The sequence below is a fragment of the Sphaeramia orbicularis genome, chromosome 3 (genome assembly GCF_902148855.1).
Source record: "Sphaeramia orbicularis chromosome 3, fSphaOr1.1, whole genome shotgun sequence".
Classification (NCBI taxonomy): domain Eukaryota; kingdom Metazoa; phylum Chordata; class Actinopteri; order Kurtiformes; family Apogonidae; genus Sphaeramia; species Sphaeramia orbicularis.
In genome coordinates, this window is record NC_043959.1 from 53570747 (window position 1) to 53594724 (window position 23978).

A 23978-nucleotide genomic window follows, 5' to 3' on the forward strand; every position below is an offset into this window, starting at 1 on the left:
AAACAGATGAGCCTAATCATACTTTAACAAATGCATCGACTCCACCAGGTGGCTCTTCTATCTGTCTTGCTGTAAACACAACCTTGCTGCAACAGGCAGTGTTGGAAAATCCAAGAACTCTTTCAGCAGGATAAACTGCTCACATTGTTGCTTCTTGTCACATACATAGCATTCTCACACAACAGTAATTCTGCTTAATGAGGATAATCCCTTAAATCAGGCTTGTACTGTCAGTGTTGAGCTTATTCCATTTTATTTCCTTATCATGCTGATCTATCCTCAGCATGTTGTGCTGATAAACATCAAAGACACAAAGGAAAAGGATTATGGATAAATTGATGGGAAAGAAATCAAATTAAATTATACATGGTGCTTAAGCTCAGTATCTCTACTCAATTTACTCTGATACACTGGCAGAAAATGGCAGCTTGAAATACAGTACAGTACAGTAGTAACTTCTGTATACTTTAGTTTCTATTAAACAGAAAAAAATCTACATGCAAACCAAGTAAAATCCTATTTTTCATAACCCTGTTTTGTACACACAGCACATATCATTTATCATTGATTTCATCCATGTGGGGATAACGCAGCGAGGTCAGTTATGTTTTTTAAGTTCTTTACTGCACTTCTGATCATTTTTATGACATTTCATGAAGTTGCTGGTTTTCATCTCATGTTCAGGGTTTTTACACCTGGTTGTATAGCTGCATTTGCTTCTGGTTGCGTGTTTATATTTAATATTGTATCTCCGTCTCTTCGGGTTTTCACAGGTTTGCACACTGACTGAAATAAAATCTAACCATGTCCATTAATACTGTATCTACACCACAGTGGTTTAACCTCATGGCAGCCAATTTACAAGCTCTGTTGCTACAGTAGACTAGATTTCAAGCAACAAATAAAGTAAAAGGCATCACGTTTGTCTTCCACTCTTCATGTGTTGATCTAAAGAATTTATAGAAAGTTCAGTACATGCATATTTCATCAGAAGTGTGTATAGACATGCACAAAAATTGGGTGCCAGCACTACAAAACTTGGACTGGTTATTGGAAATGCTAAACAAAAAAGTAAATAAAACAAGCATCCAGTTCGCAGTCAAAGTAGGAACACATTTTGGGCTGAATGCGGACATTTGCACCAGGGTCCAGATGGACCTTTATGAACATAGCTTTGTGGCTCTGTTCGCGATCTGTGACTAATGTTAGTTTGGCAGTCTTTTCTACTGACAACTGGCTTTTACAATAACAATAAGCTGACTCTGTAACTGAATTACTACATCCCTAAACTGATATTTGTGCACACTTCAGTCCCTCTAAACCAAACATGTAGAGCCTGAGTAGTTGCATTATCTTAAATCAGATATATTGTTGTAGCCAAAATGCAATTTTTGTCTGTTTATTCCTCTTTTTTTAATTTAATAATTGGTTAGTGGGTGTGGCTGTGATGATGACCACACATGCAATTCATCATGGGTGTGGGTATGGGTGTTGTGAGGTTACAAATACCTGCTGTGTGATGTGGGCGGAGTGTGTAAGGACAGCCCCAAAAAATTTCCTGACTGTGAGCCACAGTGTGAATTCAGTTGGTCGGCGTTTTCAGTGTGTTTTTTATGTGATATAGCCTATTTTGTTTATTTACGGAGAGTATTTTGAACATCAATTGTGACCTATTTTGAACGGTTGGACTTGATATTTGTCAATAAATGGATTGGCATATCCAAAGACAAAGAAAACCATCCGGATATTCATTCATGCACGCGTCAAAAAATACAACAGGTTGAACCCTTCTACACTATAGTAGTGGCTAAAGGTAAAGCACCTACATAAATAATACATTTCTAATCATGCAGAAATTAATCTGTCAGCCTCATTCAATGGTATTTAGATTCTTGTCATGTTTTACACCTTAATGATCTGAACAAAAGCACATTCCAAGGGCAGGTTTTGTGTTAATGCGAAATCAGGTGTGTTGATCCTAAATAATAATGTCATACGATCAAAGCACGGCTCAAATGAGGGTCTAACGTGTTTATTACCCCGTGTTTATGTGCGTCATACATCATTTTGGCTTCCTTGGTTACAATATTGATGACTGATGGCGGAAAATAATTCAGGGGTTGCTTTTTCAGTGACTTTCAATTATTCCAACAGGTTAAAGACGTGTCATGTTAAATTATGCCTCTGATTCACACAGGCATAAAAACATCTACACTGATTTATGTTATTTGAAGTATATTGTGCTGATTCTGCCTTAAAGAGTAGATTCCAGGAACAGTATTTTTAGTTTGGTATGAGCAGAGGGCATGTTTTTGCTCCTGTTCAGAACATAAAATGATAATAAATGCTTAAGTATTTAAGGAAAGAGAGAAAAAATAAAACCTCGTGTTTCGGCTTTCGGCTGCCTGAAATCTTCTATTTCATCTACCACCTACAGTCACCAAACAAAATGCTTTTAAGAGGAAAAATAGGCTGTTTTGTAGCAACATTCGCACGGCAAAATCCTGGAAGGTCTGACCAGAGGTCTGGTTCAGGTGGGGAATCCTCAGTATTTGTCTAAGGGTCAGGCACCAGGGGACAGATGCTAGACAGAGGTCAGAACAGACAGCGGGTCATAAATACGGGAGACAGGCTGATGTGGCCTGTGACAAGGAAAGGGCGGCTCTACTGTAATGGGTAATAAATGTCACAGCCTCCCTACAGCCTCAGATGAGCGATTGTTAAGCGGCTTCTCTGAGCAGGAGTTGCTAAAGCCTCGAGACAGACTGACAAGCAGTAGAGGAAACATTTACACCAAGAGAATGACTTGTTTGGATGACCCCCTCCCTTCCTCGCTGTCGCCATAGGCAGAATGAGACAGGTGATTAATCAGGTTGTTAGCATGTTTGATGGAGAGGAGAGGAGGAATCTATGTGCTGAGGGGAGAGGAGAATACGAAAGGTAAAGGCAAAGTGGTGAAGAAAGCTCCGCCGCTCTGATTCATATGGGGTTATTCATCCTCTGGGGAGCAATAATTCTAAGAGTAACGGGCCTTGATTGCAATAATGTCCCCATAGCAACTATTATCTTTAATGACTATTATTATGACTGTCATAAAAGGGAGACTGGAGCAAGTCTTATTAAAATACAGCATTATGCAACTGCGCTTTTGAATGTTTTTACTGGTCTAAAACTTTTTTTTTTCTTTTTATGCAACTTTATAGAGGAAGAAACTTTACCATGTGAATACACACACTGTACTGGACTTGAAAAAGATGTCCACTATCATTACATGAATCACTGATTTTCTTTGCCTTTTGTGTTGAACAGAAAAATGTAAAATATTCTCAACAGTGCCTTTTTATTGAAAAGTGTAGTTTTTATCCACTAGGTGCAAATGTATTAAGTTAGTAAGTGGTTCATAGTTCAATGAAATGACAAAAGAGATTCAACTTACATTTAGACACCCTGGAGACTTTCCTCTTTACTTCGCCACCACCTGAACCGACACAGCCATCCTCGTCGTCGCAGTCGCCACTGTAGCGTCCCTCTGCGTCTCCACTTCCTGTTTCTATCTGATCCAGTGTCCCCAGTTTAGGAATGGACTTTCCCTGCAGCAGCTAAAGGGAAAAAGTACACAGACAAAATAAAACCTTTAAGAATGAGAGAAAACACAGTAATGGCTTAAACTAGTTTTAACTGAATTTTAACGTATCAAGAGAAGCTGCCTTTCCTGCTGTGAGAAGAATTTTATTATTTAATTTTCTTTTATTCACAGTAGAGCACAGTGAACAAGGTCTTGTTGTGGCAAGCAGTTTAGTATGTGTTTTAGAATATGACGGAAAAGCAAAAAAAAAAAAAAATCTATTGATTTTCCAACGATTTAGTTGCTGTCCTTCAAGTAAGTAGATATATGAAGGCACAATGTTTGTACAGCATGTCTCATTTCATTTGCAGCATTGCTTTGCAGATATTTGGTGTATTTTTGTACAGGTTTTTGGAGCACAGAATATTTGCAATTGAGCAAATGAAAACATAGCCTACCCTGAGGTCCAAAATCTAAAGATTGCATTTAAATGAATCCATAGTATGAGTTCCATGTGTCTTAACCTGGGTTGCAGTGGCCTGCAGGGCAGCTAAACTTTCTGCTTTATTGCTGTGCAGCAGAATCTCAATCAAAGACTTTGTGAACTCGATACCAGGGGAAATGCATACGCTAATTGGCTCATTTAAATTCATAGTGCATCATTGGAAACAAGAAAGAAAGCTTTGTGTTGATCAGAAAGGTAGTGTCTATGCTAATTAGTTACTCTTGTGGTTCAGTGCAGGGGAGCAGTCATGTCAGGGATGCTGCCATGGCTAAGCTGGGACATATCTGTGCTGATAATGAGCCCGTCTGGAGTCGCTACTTCTGAATAGTGACAGGCTAGAAGATAGAAAACCCTGATATTTTGGCTCCTTCCATTTCTGTAATTACAATGATTCTCCTTCCAATTATGTAAGAAATCTGACCAAATGTACACATTATTCGCAATAATGAGATTCTGGCGCCTGGTCTGGAGACTGAATTTGAAATTTGTGCTTCACAGTCCACAAAGTTTAGCAGGTTGATTATCAGACAAGTGTGTGGGGTTAAAAGCCTGCAAGAAAAGTGCAAACAGCCTCTCTTACAATAATTATTCTAAAGATATAAGAGCCTGAGCTTTTAGTTTCACTTGTTTATAGCCAAAGTCAAAGTCAGCAAAAAGGTAAGACTGGGGGCACCAATAAGGGGGTGGAGTAAACATGACAAATTCATGGGGCCTAGAGGAGGAGGTCCAGTGGATGCAGGTTTGAAATTGTGAAAGTTTTGTGTACGATCCGCTGTATAAGAGAGGCCTATAGAAGTCGGGAATCAGACATGGAAAGCATATTAAGTTTCAGTTGTGTTTTCACACTAGCATAAGTGACGTTATGTGTGGACCACACCCCCCTCCCGCGTTGACAGGTCAACAAGATACTGAATTTTATGAATGGGCCCACAACGTTTAGCTTTCATGGGGCCCACAATTGGTAGCGGCGCCCCTGAAGTAAGACTGTGAATAAAATAATAATAATAATAATAATAATAATAATAATAATAATAATAATAATAATAATAACTAGAAAAGCACTCAGAAAGCGAAGACCTCCGCTAAGGCAGGTCACCCCCCCAATCACCACCAAAAATTGTATCATTTGTTCCTTGTGCCAGTATCAACATTACCTGAAAATTTCATCCAAATCCATCCATAACTTTTTGCGTTATCTTGCAAACAGACAGACAAACAGACAAATAGACCAACCCCGATAAATACATAACCTCCACCGTTCCTTGGCAGAGGTAATAACAATAACGATAATAATAATAATAACAATAACAATAATAACAAGAAAAGCACTCAGAGAGCGCAGACCTCCACCAAGGCCGATCAGTGGGGCCCCCCCGTGGGCCCCCCCACCCCCGATCACCAACAAAATTTAATCATTTCTTCCTTGTGCCAGTATCAACATTTCCTGAAAACTTCATGAAAATTCGTCCTTAACTTTTTGAGTTATCTTGCACACAAACAAACAAACACGCATGCACACACGCACACAAAGCAAAGCGATCACAATACCTCCTGGCAGAGGTAATAATACTAAGAAGAAGAACAAGAAGAAGAGGGTGACAAACTCTGTAGAGCTGACTTTACTTGCCTACAAACCTATAATTGAAACTCACTCAGAAATATGCTTTCTGTTCATAGCTCTCTTCTCTGAATGACATTGTATTGCACAGTTTTTTAAGAGACCACAGTTATTGTCTTCATGAGTCAGAAACAGTACTATCACATTGGCAACACACAAATGAAAAAGAAAAAAAAACAGGCGTTCTTAATGTGTGTGGCTGTGTGTGTGCCACCGTTTTCATCAAACAGCAGTGGTGTAATAATCAGGCTTTGTTAGCTGATGATATTTTACAGCAAACTCATTTGTTCCAAAGCTGAAGAAACATTCATCATATTTGAACAAGACCGCTAATCAGCAGACAACTTAATTCTTCCACTCTTCAGGCCCAGGGGAGTATATGCTCTGTGTTTGATTGTGTTGAACAGCTGTACTACTCTTTCTGACATACAGTGAAAGGAGGCTGAATAGTTATTAGCCCCCATTGTATGAACGACACGGGGCTTTGTCTAACGCTGACTGTGAGGCAGGTGCTCCGGTTCGTTCAATGCGTCTCCAGTTGAGAAGCTGCTTAGAGTCATCACGCTGGGCAGGCCTCTGGCTGTTTTTCCAATGTGAGGAGCAATAATGAACAACTAAATAATACCAGTCATTTTTTCCACAAACAAAAGTGTCCACATGATAACAAACGGCATGACTTCTCAATTAGGCAGAATTTTCTACACACACTTATTTCTTCTAATTTCCTCCTTTCCAAGATAGCACTAGGGAAGGTAATGAGTTGAAAGGATGTAGCACAGGCCCTAAAAACACAAACAGAGCACACAAAAACACATACAGCCTACCATAATCTATACAGCACCTAACATCTCCACTGTTACCCATTACCTTAGACGGGGGGTGTCAAACTCATTTTAGTTCAGGGGCCACATTCAGCTAAATTTGATCTGAAATGGGCCGAACCAGTAAAATAATAACATAATAATATATAAATAATGTCAACTCCAAACTTTTCTCTATGTTTAAGAGTGAAAAATGTAAAATTACATTATGAAAAGGTTTACATCTACAAACTATTCTTTCAGACAATGTGAATAACATGAACAAACTGAAAAAATATGTGTAATTTTAACAATATTCTGGCTCAGTTTATCGTTTACACATGTACATTATGACTTTAGGATCACAGTGGATCTACAAATACACCAAAACATTTAGTAACAGGCAGAATATTGTTAAAATTGCACTTACTTCTCTTAAGACATTTCAGGTTGCTCATATTTGTTCACATTATTCAGATTTTTTGTGAAATTATACTTTGTTTTAGTGTTAATACATGAAAATATTTTCATTTACAAAGAGAACAATTTGGAGTTGTATTTATTTTTATGTTATTATGATAGTATTTTACTGGTCTGACACACTTGAGATTAAATTGGTCTGAATGTGGAACCTGAACTAAAAGGATAGTTAATATCTTAGTGTAATTTTTGCATTTGACAAATTCATCCCAAGGGCCGAACTGGACCCTTTGGCAGGCTGGATTTGGCCCCCGGGCCGCATGTTTGACACCTATGCCCTAGACACTTATTCAGGGAAGTCAGACTCAGTTTCTTTCAGGGGCCACATTCACCCCAATTTGACCTAAAGTGGGCCGGACCATTCAAATAATAACATAATAGTCTATAAATAATGACAACTCCAAATTTTTTTCTTTGTTTTAGTGCAAAAAAACTCTCCACTAAATTATAAAAATACTTACATTTACAAACTATCCGAACAAAAAAAAAGATGTGAATAACCTGAAAAAAATTACATTTATTAAGAAAAATAAGTACAATTTTAACAATATTATGTGCATTACAGATTGGATCTACAAAGGCACAAAATATATAATAACAGGCGGAATATTATTAAAATTGTAGTTAATTTTCTTTAGACATTGTTAATCCATAAAGGCCCTAACATCCACTGGCTACCAAAGTCATCTACTGATCTAAAATGTTTAGTACCTGTTGATCCACTAATCCTATCCAAACATGTAAATAATTGGTGCAAAATACAGTTTGTCACCTTTTCATGGTCATCAGATATCCATTTGGATGTTCAGAAGCTCTATAGTGAACATGGAAACACTGTCATCTTCTACAGCGCTGATTCACCAGTAAAACCCATGGAGTTGGATCAGTGACAGTGGATGGAGACACTTGGTTTATGTTCAGTTAATGATATATTTTACTGAAAAAGTCACTTTTTCTTCCGTTTTCCTTGTTTTTTATGTAAAAACCTCAGGTTTAACCCTTTCATGCATGAATTATGAGAGCCTTAATCAAGATTTGTTTTTTTTTTTCCTGACTGTTTTTATTCCTCTAGGCACTACAAAAACAATGTGATTGAATTTTTTTTTTTATGAACCTATTTTTCATGGAGTTGCAAAAATGTCCACTCAGCTGGACACCATGCATTTATTTTTTGAAGCAAAAAAACATATTTACTGATATACTGTGTGAAAACTATGAAATGAAAACATTTTTAATGCAGCTAATCTGATGTTTTCTCACATTTTAATATACACTAACACTAGTCATTACTCACCATGGAGATAAAAAGTTTTTTTTTTTTTTTGGCATATTGTTTTTTTAAAAAAAAAGGTTAATTACAGTCTATTAACAATAATAAGCAATTGATTTACACTTAAACATGTTACTGCAGATCAGGTTTATGAAGAACAGCGAAGTTACAGTAACGGTATGAATGTCAGTGTATGGGATGATGCATGAGTGTCCACTGTGTTGGCTGATATGGAACTAAAACGACTAAATCCATGAATATACACGAGAACAGCTGCAGAATAGTTGTCCACTGAAGTGACCACTATGCATGAAAGGGTTAATCTAAGCTTTTACGAACATTTTCATGATCAACAAATTAAATAATGGAAAATACCTGATTTTGACTGAAAAAAATACAAAATACAGAGAATAATACTCCAATAAATGGTGATAAATTATTTAAGAAAAGTTAAATCGAGAGAAAAATTCATTTGGGAACTTAAACAAAAGTAGCTCTGTGTCTTTATAGGTTAAAGGATAGTTTGTTAATGTAAATATTTTTCATAATTTCATGGGTGTTTTTTTGCACTAAAACAAAGAAAAATTTGGAGTTGTCATTATTTATAGGCATAATGTAAAATTATTTTCACATAAAACAAAGAACAAAATTTGGAGTCATTATTTGTAGGTCATTATGCTGATATTTTACTTGACATCATATTGCTCTGTATGTGGCACCTGAACTAAAACCAGTTAAACACCCTTGACTGTTATTATCTTCAGTGTAATTTTTATTCATCCTGTGGGATGGATTGGAACCTTTGGTGGACCGGCTTTGGCCCACGGGCCACATGTTTGAGACCCTGCACTAAGTAATGTAAATAAATAAATAAATAAATAACAAGTGGTGCCGGGAAGAACAAACCCTGCCCCTCGCATGTATTGTAGCTTATTTTGGCATCGATCCATCTTATGTCATCATGTCTATGCATGTGCTAATGTCAGCAAATCAATTGCGTCAATATATGTGCCACGTTTGAAGTAAATTGAAACAAAATTGATGTTTTTATAGACATTTGAAATTTCGCCTATTATAAGTAAATAGGAGGGGAAAAAAAAAATCTAAAAATTTATAAAAAATGTGAACTTTGACTTACTTTCCCAAAATGTAATCAGATTTATTCTGGGTCACTGGCAATCTATAAACCAAATTTGGTATGAATTCAACCAATAGTTTTGCTGCTAGAGTGTTAACAGATAAACAAACAAACAAACAAACAAACAAAGCAAACCAAAAACAATACCTCCTGCTTCCCCTTCAACAGGGCGGAGTAAATATACAAGAAGCAAATAAAACAAAGAAGTAGAAGCAGAAGAACAACAACAACACCAGGAATGAGAACAGCATGAAAAAGAACAAGAAGAAAAGAACACCATTTAATAAACACAATTTAATTAAGGTTAAACTGATGACTGAAGTAGTTAAAGACAAGAAGACGAGGATGATTTAAAATAACTGAAAGAGTTGATACATATCATAAATTGTGAGTTTTTTCAAGGAGACGGAGCTTTGTACTTCAGCAATCTGCGAGCAACTTCTTTATGATTGGAGGGACAAAGAAAAATGGAAAGAAAGAAGAAAAATGGAAGTATGGAAATGAAAGCTGTTTTCACATAAGGATGACTGAAATCAAGACATTTGAAGATAAAGTCAATCTAATAAAACTGACAAAAAGATAAGATAATAATAAAAAACATATTTTTAATAAATTTTCTTTAGTTAACAGTGTGAGGTGGTGTGACAGTTGAAGAATTCAGCACAATGACTATGAATTGACAACATTTCCAGTCTGAGTGAGTGTTGTTGCAGATATAAAAACCTTTTTATATATAGGAAAACTCCACAGAATAACAGATCAGGCAAAGAATATGCAAATGATAGGGAGTATAGTATCATATAACTGGGATATTTGTTTTATGAGATATTTTACATACTGTACATTAAACACCACACACCCTTCAATCATAGAAAAAGGCCGTTTTACAGACAATGGAAGATTTGTTTTAGTCCTCATTTACAGAGTTAATTTGCTGTAACTGCTGTTAATGTTAATGAAGTTTCAAACACATTCCCCATCTGTTTCAAACTAAAATATGTCTAATTAGAAGTATTTAGTCAAAGACAACCAGAATTAAAGTACTGAAAACTTTAAAACAAAAATCACCATGTCCTTGTTCCAATTTCCTTGAGTCGTTCATCTGTTCATTTCATTCCATATAAATAACTCACATTTTATGTACATATTCAATATGACAGCAACAAATACATGATTATCCATCCCAAATGTAACTTTTGACTTACAAGCATTTAACACCAAATTTGAGTATCCACCATCACTCCAAACATGCAGTCAGTTTATAAGAACACCATTCCTCTGTCCTCTACAACTTAAACACTATCCATATTCAGTATTATTTTTGTGGATTTCCTGCTCGTTCTCACATGTTTATTCTGAATCTTAAATGACATAGTATGTGCTGGTTTGTGTGGTCAAAAACTTGTAGTAAATGCAGAAGTGGTCTTCACATACTGCACAGATCGAGTATGCTTCAACATCTCATCCAATGATCCTTAAGATGAAACTTTGGTGCAAAAACGTTTTGCAGCATCACTTTGAATCTTTGAATGAGTGGAAACAAGACTTTTGCCGTGTTTCCACTACGTGGTATTGGCTCGACTCGACTCGACTCGACTCGGCTTTTTTGCTTTTCAATTTCAAAAAAGGACCTGGAATCTGGTACCCAGAACTAGTTTTTTGGTATCACCTCCGCTGAGGTTCCAAGACTGGGGACCAGATACTAAAAGGTGACGTGTAAACACTGCAGACCACTGATTGGTCAGAGTCGTCTCTGTGACCCACTGTTTTACAAAAACACAGATGCGGAAGTTTACAGTAAATATAGTGGTGGGGTCAATCCACATGATGACAGCCCGCAAAACTACACCGTGGTTTGTCGAGGAGATTCTGACGTAAAAATTCAGCGTGAGCTCAACGGGACAACATGCAACGAGTGAGTTTATCAGCAACTCTCTGAGCAGACGACACGGAAGTAACGCACCACATCACTATATGACGACCAGGTACTGTGAAGTCGGTAGTATTCTGTAATGGAAATGGTCTCCAGGAATAGGACCTGGTACCCAAGTCAAGTCGAACCGAGCCAAGTTGAGCCAGTTCCACGTAGTGGAAGCGTGGCATTTTGACTCCTCCCTTTTGACTGAGGAACATGTGATGGCTAATTGCTGTTAATACTCCATTAAACCAAGTCTAAATCTTGGCTCATCACAGATATGACATTTTGGCTTTACTTTTCCACAGCGGTACAACTCATCAGTGTATTTAGACTTCTGATGTGGATTGAGAGGACAGAGCAGAGGAAGGATGGTGTGTATTCTATATAAGCTGTGGCATTTTTTTTCCCTCATTGGTTTCTGCCTGTTCTGTACAATAATCTGAGCTTTGTGTTTGCAGTCAGTAAATATCGTATTCTACTTTGATTGGTAGTCTGCAGCCATGCTACCACCTCCATGAGGCTCAACGTATGGAGTTAAGGTGTTTACTGTACACGCTGGTTGGGCGATGAATAACATACAAGTGGTGCCAGGCACAACAAACCCCACCCCTCGCACGTATTGTAGCTTATTTTGGTTTTGGCATCGATCCAGCTGTATGTGTGTCTATGCGTGATGTGATGTCAGCATCTCTATATATGTGCCAAGTTTGAAGTAAATTGAAACAAAATTGATGTTTTAATAGACATTTGAAATTTTGCCCATTATAAGTAAATGAGAGAAAGAAAAGATTCTAAAAATTAATAAAACATTTAAATTTTGACCTGCTCTTCCCAAAATGTAATGACATCTATTCTGAGTCACTGGCAATCTATAAACCAAACATGGTATGAATTCAGCCAATAGTTTTGCTGCTATAGACATTTGAAATTTCGCCCATTATAAGAGAACGGGAAAAAAAAAAAAAAAAAGATTTGAAAAATGTATAAAAAATTTGAACTTTGACCTACTTTCCCCAAAATGTAATCAGATCTATTCTGAGTCACTGGCAATCTATAAACCCAATTTGGTATGAATTCAACTAATAGGTTTGCTGCTAGAGTGTTAACAAACAAACAAACAAACCAAACTAAAACAATGCCCCTTGCCTCCCTTTCAGGGGGGCAGAGCAAAAATGCAAATTTGCATCAGACACTTAAACAATAAACTGTAAGTTTTAAATATATTTGCTCATGAACATTTGACAGAAATTGTAATGGATCTGACATCACCTGGAGATTCATCTGCATTCCGTGTTTATAGTGCATCTGTTCCAGTGTCTTCTGTTTTTTTGGGTTTATGAGCACTTAGTGCAAAGTGGAACTAATTCACATGATGTTAATAATACAGAGGCTCCTCACTATAACAATGTAAACAGCCAAAACATCCTGACCACTGACAGGAGGAGTGGTACAAATATTGATTATTTTATTGCGATGGCACTTTTCATTGGGTTGGATGTATTAGGCAGCAACTGAACATTTAGTCCTCAAAGCTGATATGTTTAAAAGCAATAAAATGAGTAATATAAGGAGCCGAATGACTTTGAGCAGGTCTTGTAACGGTGATGACTGGGTCAGAGCATCATAACAACTGCAGGTCTTGTTTGTTCCTCTTTTGCAGTGGTTAGTACTGACCAAAAATGGACTACGGAAGGACATCCAAAACTCTGACCAACTGATCATCTGTGGGAGGTACTGGACAAATACATCTGATCCATGGAGGTCCACCTCTCTATTTCCAGGACTTCATGGATCTGCTGCTAACATCTTGGTCAGATACCACAGCAGAGGTCCCGTTAACCGAAAATATTTCATCACTGACAGATTTTTTTAAAAGATGGTGGAAAATTCTGAAGGCTGTCCGTCATTTTGACAGATTAAAATACTGAGGATAATCTACCAAAGAAAGGTTTCATACAACACTGTGAACAGAACCTGCTCACAGGATCACTGGTCTGTCTGTCTCTTAATGCATCAAACAGTCTGTTACAGTATCCTACCTGTATATAACCTACAGCACCACTGTTCACAACTACACTGAATACAACACCAGTACTTCTGTCAAATGACTCACCGTTAGTTCACCTGTAGTCGACCTCCTGTCTGGTTGATGGTGAGTTTGCAAATTAATCAGTCATTGTCAAGTCTTGTCTTGTTGTTTAGTTGACTTTAGCCAAAATTATATGCTGCTTTGCTAGAGCAAAATGTCAAAACAGCCGAGTCTCCTTAATTATTTTAAAAAGCCCAGTAAATGTGATGGCATTGACAAATGTGGTGAAAAAAGAGGGACAGATGTGGTGGAGAATGAAGAACAAGTAAGTAATACACCAGTTCTTATGGGATTTGGAGTGTTATACGTACGCATTTTATACCTATATATATATATATATATATATATATATATATATATATATATATATATATATCGTGTGTTCTTTAACGCCGTCTGATGGCATTTCAATCTATGCCAAGATCTCCAGTTCAAATAACCTTAATCCTCAGTGCGTGGTATCTGACGGCGTGAAAATACACACGGAAAGCTTATAATGCATACAGATAACACAGCAATTAAAACTGGCGTGTATATTTAAGCAAGTTTAGAGCGACATTAGACAGGTGGTAATAATGTCCCGCTCCCATAGATGCTCCATTCGTTGAGATCTGGTTGTTGTTCTTTAGATACTTTTGGTGGGTACTAACCATTTTACACTGGGAATGACCGACAGGATCTGGAGATGCTCTGACCCAGTCATTTGACCATCACAATTTCACCCTTAACAAAGATCCATACTCTTGCCCATTTTGCTGTTTCTACTTCAAGGGGTTAAATGTTCACTTGCTGCCTAATATATCCCACCCACTGACAGGTCCCACTGGAATGAGATAATTACACTGAAAAAATTAAAATCTTACCAAGTGTATTTTTCTCATTTCTTCTCAAAATATCTCATCACACTTAAAATAAGACATAATCACCTAAAGAGTAACTTTTCAGTCTGATATAAGATCTTATTTTTAGACAATAGATCTTGAAAATCATATTTCAAGAAATCTTATCAAGATAATTTTCACTTGTTCCATCGGCAGATTTTTTTTTGCTTGAATTAAGCAAAAAAAAAAAAATCTTGAATTAAGCAAAAAAATTATTGAATTAAGCAAAAAAAAAAATCTACCAATGGAACAAGTAAAAATTATTTTGGCAAGATGTCTTGAAATAAGATTTTCAAGATCCATTGTCTAAAAATAAGTCCTTATATCTCACTTATAAGTTACTCTTTAGGTGATTATGTCTTATTTTAAGTGTGATGAGATATTTTGACTCAAAATGAGAAAAATACACTTGGTAAGATTTTGATTTTCTGTCATTTTGTGTGTCCTTTTTCATACAAACAATGTGGCTTGAGGTCATTACTGTCCCATGTCCTTCTCACGCAAATGACTGGTTGCATTTATTCATCGGCAAACTCAGAAAAATCTACCTTTTTTTAATTAAAGTTGTTCTTTACGTATTTTATACTGATTATAGTTTTAGTTGTTTGAATTTTCTCAGTTTACTAACAACTTTTCCATTGATTTACTTAAAAAAAATACATGAACTTAAGTTTTTCCCAAGTTGTTCAGGACATTTTTGATGTTTTCAGAGACAATGTTATCTCTTTCATTTCCAACTCCCAAATTTACAGCCCTGGCCGCGCAATTTACACCTTTCTTACTTCATGGCTGTACACATCACAAACTGCCTCCTAACACCAGTTTCTTCTTCAGGAAACCACAACAAAGACTGTAGTTCTTGAGGCGTATCAAAAGATTTGGCATGGGAAGCGCGCCTTGGCTTAACTTTTATCACCGCACTAGAGAGAATATTCTGACAGACTGCATCATATTATATGGTTTGGCAGTTTTGACAGTACAGGACTCGAAACAGCAGCAAAACACTGTATAGCCAGCATCAAAAATTACTGGCACCAGACATGCTACAGCTCTATGATATCTTCATTACCCGCTGCATAAGGAAAGCCCAAAGCATCATCAAGGACACCAGTCATCCAGCCCACACACTATTCTCTCTCCTGCCATCTGGAAAACACTGCTAGAGCATTAAATCAAATGCCGCCCATTTCAGAGACGGTTTCTTCCCACAGGTAGTCAGAATAATGAATAGTACCCACACACGGACATGCACACGCAGACACTGAAACTGAGCATAAATGCTGTTTGCTATATATTTCTATTGTGTCTTTATTACATTAACACTTCACTCACATGTCATCTCTATTCCATGACCTGAAGCAATTAAGATTCAGCTTCATCTACACTGACGGAACAAAGTGACTGTATCGTAGTTCATATCTTGTAAGTGTAAGGGCGTTATTTCTCTATGTGAATAACCTTTCAGCATGCATTTCCAACACAGACAAAGCAGGTTTAGTCCAAGTGACAAGCAACAGCATTTCATTATGGTCAATTAGACTGCAGACTGTAGACGATACTATAAATTGTGTATAGTACATTTCCTCAGGAGGTGCAGGGTGTCAGGTGGCAAAATGAATCGCACCTATAGCGACGCAAGAGATGATTCAAGCTTTGTGTGGATTTTTAAGCTCATTAGTATTCTCTTTGAACATGTTCTACTATCTGTAAATAGAGGGTAGAGGAGAGATCTTACAATGATCATATTTGCCAGTCAGAGGAGAAAGCATCAGGATGTGAATCTGCTCCCAAGACACATGCTGTCATTCTCCATTTCCCTCACTGCAGCAGCTACTCTGACAGGGTGTTTATCTGGACCTAGTGCAGCAGCAAGGTGGTAGATCAGTGAGAGAGGGGCCAAAACAGAAATTAGACAATAATGGGGATTTTGGAATACATTTATTGCTTAATTTAACTCTGTATGTAGCCAGTGAACATCCACGTAAAAGGCTGGGACTTTTATGTACGTGCTTGCAAGGTAAGTATGAAAGTATACACATGTAAGTGAATTATACAGATGGAGTTATGGAAATGCATTTTTTTTTTATTGCTTTTTGTATGTTTTAGTTGTTATTAATGTCTGTTTTTTTAATTATAACATCAGCCTGCCCAGGGACTACAGGTGGAAATTAGCACTAGAGCTACAACCTGGCACACTACATCCCTCCTTTTTAAGATTAATGTATATTGTGCATTGTCCCTGTCTAAATAAATAAATAAAATGGAAAAAAAAAGGAAAAGGAAAATGGCAGTCCAATGTGTATTTATGTTACAGAGGTGGGTTTCCTTAGCAGTACCGCCAGATTTATATGCAACGACTGATGTCCAACTTCAATTACAAAAAGAGGATTATGCAGGTGGATTTTTATCTTGGATAAGCAGGAACAATAATTTCAGATAAATTTATTATCTACAGGTATGCAGCTCAGCTGGATTTGTCTTATGTGAATGTTTCTATTTATTGCACGTTTCATATGTGCATAAGCAATGAGCACGGCTTAAAAAATAAATAATTTCTCGGCAGGTTTTTGGGGTTTTTTCTCCTGTCACGGCTCATTTGCCCAGTCCTGACACATCTGACTTAAGAGATTCGTTGCTGGATATGAACCTGAATTTATCTAATGAAATGAATTTGTAAGCCCCACAAACAGTAGCGGGGTAGCGTTGTGTTAAATGTATTATTAATCTAGCGAACAGGGCAACGCTTATGAGCAAGATTGTCTTTTTCCTTAACTGGACTTCTGTCACAATCAAATATATGCACACTTATCAGCACAACAAATTCAATGTGAATATATTCTAAGTGTTAATCCTTTGGACTAAGAGCAGAGGGATATGAATAATTCAGAAGCAAAACTGCTGGTCAACCACCACATCAATGACTGGTAAATAATTCAGCCGGCAGACTGGGTGAGGAGCTGCTTGCCCCTGATTTTGATTGAGAGACACGGGGACAGGGCCTACTTATAGATTCTTGATGGGTTTTACCACATCAAGAGGAGAGGACAGGCAAGGAGGAGTGGAGCCAACAAATAATTCATAGAAAAGAGCTGCTGATGAGCAAGATGATGAAATCCAGAGTTTGTATGCTCAGATTGCATGATGAATTTGTCAATAGCTGCATTGCTGTTTTGTGTTTTCCTGCAGTCTCGGCTGTGGAATAGTAATGATACATTTCCATTTGGTTCTTGGAAAACTGGAAGCAGTTTCTGCACTTTAGTTAGTCAAGGTCAGGGGCAAATAAATGAAAATAGCAAAGTGCATTTCTGATATGTAGATGAAAAACATGAAAAAACAACATTTGCATGGACACATCATTCTTATCCTCATAAAAATGCCCAACAGTGGCGTTTTCAAAGGTAATAGAATTTCACCTTTTACCTCCATCTATGCTTCAATGTTACTCTCCACTTTTTTTTTTTTTTTTTACACCCAGACACACAACAAACCATTCATCCACACATGCATCTTGCAGAAAGTTCCATTCTATTATGTGCAGCCATGTGGTGGGGATTTATAGGATATGTTTTAAAAATAACATCCTCTGTGACGTAAATTGAGATGTGCACACGGCTCCTTGTGTATAATGAATTAAATGTGTGCACTGGAATCTGTAATTAATGTCTTTGCTGGTCATAAAGTGACTCCCTCCACAATGTACGCACGCATCCACAAATTCAATTAATTTAAATTTTAGAGAACCACCATTTAACACTGACAGCATATTAAATCATCCAGTTTCTGACCCACATATCCAACTCGAGCTCCAGTTTTCATCCTGAACAGCCATTGTCGCTGAATGACATGATTACCACTTCCTGGGACACCCTTTGGTGCAGCGTAGTAAAAACATGCCTGAGTGGCTCATAACGTGTGTGTTCAACGCCTTTAAGGCAGCAGAGGAATAAAATATGAGGGCTGAAAATGGAAGTTAGATGACAATTCAGGTCAGACACACACAGGCTGGCACTTCTGCTGCACTTCACCAGCTAATGAGATGCCAATCAGAACTATTTGCAAATCAGACCCATTTGCAAATCAAGTCCCAATGAGATGATAATGCAAACTAGACTCAAGAACTGTGAACACACAAGCTGTTTAATGAATCATACCAGATGTATCACATAAAGGTCTGCAATTCCTAGACACAAGCGTACTTGGAGGAATTTTCACTCCCCACTGAAAAGACAAATGTATTCTATATTTTTGACTAACCAGGGGAAAACAAGCATATCCGTTCTGTGCAGGTTGCTTCACACACTAAAGATGTTGGATGAATGCGTATGAGTGTTTGGTGGTGGTAAGAAGGGCTGTTTGGTGCAAATTGGCAGCTTCCATCAGTCTGCCCCAGGGCAGCTTTGGCTACTAATGTAGTTTACCACCACCAGAGTGTGAATGTGTGAGTGAATGAATGATGGATCAATAATGTAAAGCGCTTTGGGTGCCTTGAAAAGAGCTATAGAAATGTAATCCACAGAAAAACAAAAACACATAAACAAAGGGAAAATCATACAAATAAATAAACCAAAAACAACAACAACGACAGAGTAATGACAAACAACAACGACAACATCATATTACAATGAAAACGATAATAAATGTAAAGAGTAACTATACAATATAGCTTGGTTAGGGGTGATAGGGAAAAGGGGAAGAGGGGAGTGTGAATGAAACTGAGAAAGACATAGGGAGAGTGAGGGGGAAAATAATAACACTGGGTTAAAAAAAAATGTTTTTTGCAAGTTGTCTAGGTTTTTTCAACTGAATTAGGACCATTTTGCACCGCTAAATTAAAAAATGACATCTGTTTTTCTCAATCAGGTCAGGTTTTTTTGCTAATTTGATTTTGAAAAATTTGATCTTCTCACAAAATATAATAATTAATACCAAAATAAGATTGGTAAGCACACTTTATGAAACTTGTGACTTGATTCCTGTTAGGTACAATGGTGTATTCACTGCAGATGTAGCAGAATACATCAGGCTTATTTTTGCAAGATCTTCTAGTCGAAGCCATTTCATTCACCTGTAATATTAAAAAAAAAACATTAATCATAAATTGGCAAAAGTAAAATCTTCAGAACTCGTTTATTGCAAGAAATATGAAAGAATTTTGTATCATATGATGTGAAAATGCCCATAAATGTAAGCAAAAATGTTAAAAAAGCCAATATGTAGCATAGTTCAGAAAGTTGACCTGATTGAGCAAAATTAATGTGATTTTTGGATTCAGCACAGCAAAATTATCCTAAATCAGCTCAAAAAACTTAAACAATAAATTTGTTGTTGACCAGTGTAATTGTTGTAATAATACAAAAATATATGGTAATAATGCAAGTGGTCTAATTTGCTAGTATTATTGTGGCAGCAGTAGCGGCGGAGGCAGCCACAATATAACAATGTATTTAATATTTGTAATAATGTATTTGTATCAATTACTATCCGTTTGAGTTTATATGAATTAATTTAAATTAATATGGCAATGGGGGGGGGGGCAAGCACACAGAGCCCGAGGAGGGGAGGACACCATCAACCCCACACAACCTCCAGCACCCCCAGCAACACAGCCTCTAATCTAATCCATTATTATTATTATTATTATTATTATTATTATTATTATTAAAGATCACCATTGAAGCCAAATATCTAATCATCTCTAACAAATTATATACAATATTACTATTAAAAACATGTGTCAGACCCATTGGAATCAAGCAGGCAAGTAGGCTACAAAAAAGTCTACATACGAGTGCATTATTTAACCAGTAAGGCTTATTAGCTTCAATCTGACCCAGAGATTGAGTGTAATTTGGCTTGTGTGTGCTCAAGATGTTGCTACAATTAATTTTGGCGATTTGCATCTCAAGTTCCCACAAAACCCAACAAAGCCTCGGCATTAACGAAATGAAGCAACAGCTCATTGAGCAGAGGATCGTCATGGTTTGTGATTGTACAAAACAGACAAAGTTCACTACGTTTTATCCTTACTCTGACTAACTGTGCTACAGGCAGTACTGGCACTGAGCATGTGCATTTGGCAAGCATCACTCGCAGAAGGTCAAACAGTGGATTTCAACACCAGTGGATTTTTACAAGAAATCACACTTCTGTGAGCTTTCCTGTAAGTGTTTCTTTTATATCGATATTGCCGTTACTTGCTTTTCTATCAGAGACTTTGATGTCAGCAGTGAAGGAAAACATTTGATGGAATTAAATAGATAATGTCAATTTTTGGCACTGAAAGGCTCATATTAAAACCCACAAGAGTAGTTTGATGACAATGTGAAATAGCAAGGTAACATGGAAGTTGCTGTTTTCACTGCCATCACTGATAAATATCTATCTGACACTATTCCGGTAGAAAGCTGGGAAAGATTTGTATTATATTTCTATTTGTTGACTGTCATTTATACTCATAAAATGGCTGCAAGCAAACCTCATGTTTAATGTTAATATATTAGATAAATCAATTCATCTAATGGTAAAAGCTATTGACTGCTTGGTGGCTTGCTTAAGACATTGATCACACATCAGAGTAAGCTAGATCGAAAGCAGAATAAATGCTACATTTGACATGCAAATATATGCATTGTGACAAAATCGTTCTGCTTTATTAATTAAAGCTGCGGTTTCCACAAAACACCTGGAGAGTATTGACATTAATGTGCAGCTAATTAATGCTCCCTGTGGTTTGAGTACATCTAGTGTTTGTATGTTCATGTGAATGGATTGTTAACACATAGAACTTAAGTTCTGTAAAAAGTAAGCAAGATGAGGCTATGATGCTCTACTGCAGTGGTTCCCAACCTTTCTGGCTCATGACTTTGACCCATTTTAACATCACAAATTTCTGGCAACCCCAGACATTCAAAACTGAGACATTTTTGTCTTGGAGATGTCTTAGTGGGGCCAGGCGGGTGAAGAAATCTTTCCCATTCTCTGTTCGGTCCAGTTTTCTGACTCCGACTGCATCTGGGCAGGCTGAAGCATAGTAGCTAACGCACGCGGTCACATGATCGGGTCAATCAAGATATGCCCTATCAGATATTTTATCCTGCATTTTATTTGAACTTGATTTTTATTAGGAAAAGTGTGTGGTGTTTTAATTATAATGAAATATATATTGAATCACTAAAAAATATTTTCTATTTGTAATTTTTTTTTTTTTTTTTTTATCAATTACTAGAAATTTCAGGTGACCCCATTTGAATTCCAGGCAACCCCACATGGGGTCATGACCCCAAGGTTAAAAAAAACACTGCTCTACTGTTTAATGAAGTCAGTTTCTATCTGTATATGTGTCCATATATGACACTGACATGGGGATGTTCTTGAGCAGATTTTGTAAAAGTGTCCAATATCATTACGTCAATGGATTCTAAGGTGATAACAGTTTTGGAGTTTTCATTATAATTTAGTTTTATTTAGTTTTGACTTTTTTCTCTAATTCGGTTAGCTTTAATTAGGTTTTAGAGCAGGTTTGCAAGTTTTTATTAGTTTTATTTCTGTCAGCCTGTCCCAGGGCAGATGTGGCTACAAATGTAGTTTACCACCACCAGAGTGTGAATGTGAGAGTGAATGAGTAATGGGTCAATAATGTAAAAGCGCTTTGGGTGTCTAGAAAAGCGCTATATAAATCCAATCCATTATTATTATAATTTTTATTTTTTATTATTATTTTTTTTTCCTAAATGCTCTTTTATCTTTCTCGCTGTCATATTCAAATAAATCCCATACAGGACTCTGCTGCTTTCTCTTAACTTTTGTCTCTGTGTTGCCAGGTAGAGTGGGGATGAGAAGTGAAAGACTGTGAAGTGCCGTACGGTGCCGCCACCTAAAATTGCCCAAGCGAAATAAATCAATTTCATATCAATCCGACAAGACAAAACAACGGCAATTTTATCCATAATTTTTTAGATATTTTAGTTAGTTTTGTAAGCACACAATACAATTTCAATTAGTTATCTTTTTTCTTTTAATTATAGTATTTATTTATTTCAGTTAATGAAAATGTTTTTTTCAATTCTAGTTTTCATCATTTCTTTAGTTTTCGTTAATGCTAATAACCTTGGTAGATTCATGGATTCATTTGACTGTGGGCAAATGGTAGAAGTCATTTCTAGACATTATGTAGAGGATGTTACTCACAGAAGGCTTAACTCTCATGATAAAACAAATAGTGGATAATTATCCCCTTCCCACCAGACTCTGTTTTGTGTTTGTGTATTAATAAACTATAACTCAGCTTTGGAGAAATGTTCCTACAAGAAACTGCACTCAGACGTCTTTGACAGAAATCATCCATCTGTTCTGTTGTTTTTGCACCGTCTCAGGTTTCTCCTCCTTTCTTTTCTTCAAAAATTCAAGACAAAGTGCAGGTGCTGAAAACTGAGAAACTGAGGCAAAAAAATACACCTCAGACACATTGTTACTACTGCATTGACTACTGTACCAAGTGTGATTCAGAAAATGATCAATTCCACATTTGTTTCTTTTGCTAGCCCACAAAATCTCTTTTGTCATCCAGTAGAGATTTACATGTCAGACTGATGAGGGACCTGATAGTGACATACAACACTTATCAAACATCGCATTAATGTTAAATCTATTTGCAGCAGCACAAAGAAGTTCACACAGTGTCTTCCGTTAAAACAGTAAAACAAAGCTAAAGAAGGAAGAAGACGGCTTTAGCTTGAGGCGTAACTTAACTTCTGTTAACATAAACAGAAAAGCAAACAGATAAGCAACAAAGAAAAAGACAAAACAATATGCCCAAATAGGACAAGTTTTAACAACATTAATATGAGTTTGAATAAAACTTGAAAAAAAAAAAAGTTTTCACTGTGTTTCTTAATGATGTCATTTGACATCTGATAGACCCCTGGTCTATTTTTCTATTCATTATTGACACAAACAAAGCTTTAACAGTTAAAACCACATTAGTCTTCTGTGTATTCAGGAAAATGCCTGTTGATAACATGTGTAATAGCACGTAGGGATGGGAATCGAGAACCGGTTCTTTTATAGAACTGGACCCCATTAGCTCGATTCCTTGGAATCATTTGCCTGCCTGCTTAACGATTCTGCTCATCGATTCTGCCTTTGTTGCACATGCGTGATGACATCACGCGTACGCTGCATTGTTTTGGTCAGGATGTAGCCAACATGCTGTTGAGGCAGAAACAGTTCAAAAATACGACACCAGGTCCACTGGAACACTGGCAAGGTTCCATTTCTTCAAAAGGGTGGAATCCCTCCAATATGCTCAAACATTTGTCCACAGCATGTGAGTCATTTACAGGAATGTCACATATTTTATACACTACTTAGCGGCGCTTGTGAATCTAGCAGCAGAGTGAACACCAGGCTGTCATCTGGGCCCAGTTCTAGGAGGGGGGGCAACAAACGTCGTACCCCCTCAGGTACAAGTTCCTGAAGGTAGGGGAAAGGAAATGAGGTGCACAACAACGGGAGCCGAGCCGAGTCAAACCAGTTCAACGTACTAGAAATGCAACGATAGCGGAATTAGTTTCACTTTCACTGTAAAGCCCCCCCCCCCAAACCGGGCCCGGCATCATCTGTTATGATTATTTGTACATACTGTATATGTTATATTTTCTGTACAGAGATGGAAATATAAAAGACAATTAATGTAAACACACCTGTTTGTACTCT

General features: G+C 37.0%; 1 protein-coding gene across 1 annotated transcript in view; it reads right to left on the minus strand.

The window, feature by feature from the left end:
- Window positions 1-23978, minus strand: part of gpc5a (glypican 5a) — a 191393-nt gene that overhangs the window by 64420 nt on the left and 102995 nt on the right. The window contains exon 8 of the mRNA XM_030130951.1: window positions 3437-3599. Coding sequence (XP_029986811.1) covers window positions 3437-3599 — 163 coding nt within the window. The remainder of the gene's footprint in view (window positions 1-3436; window positions 3600-23978) is intronic.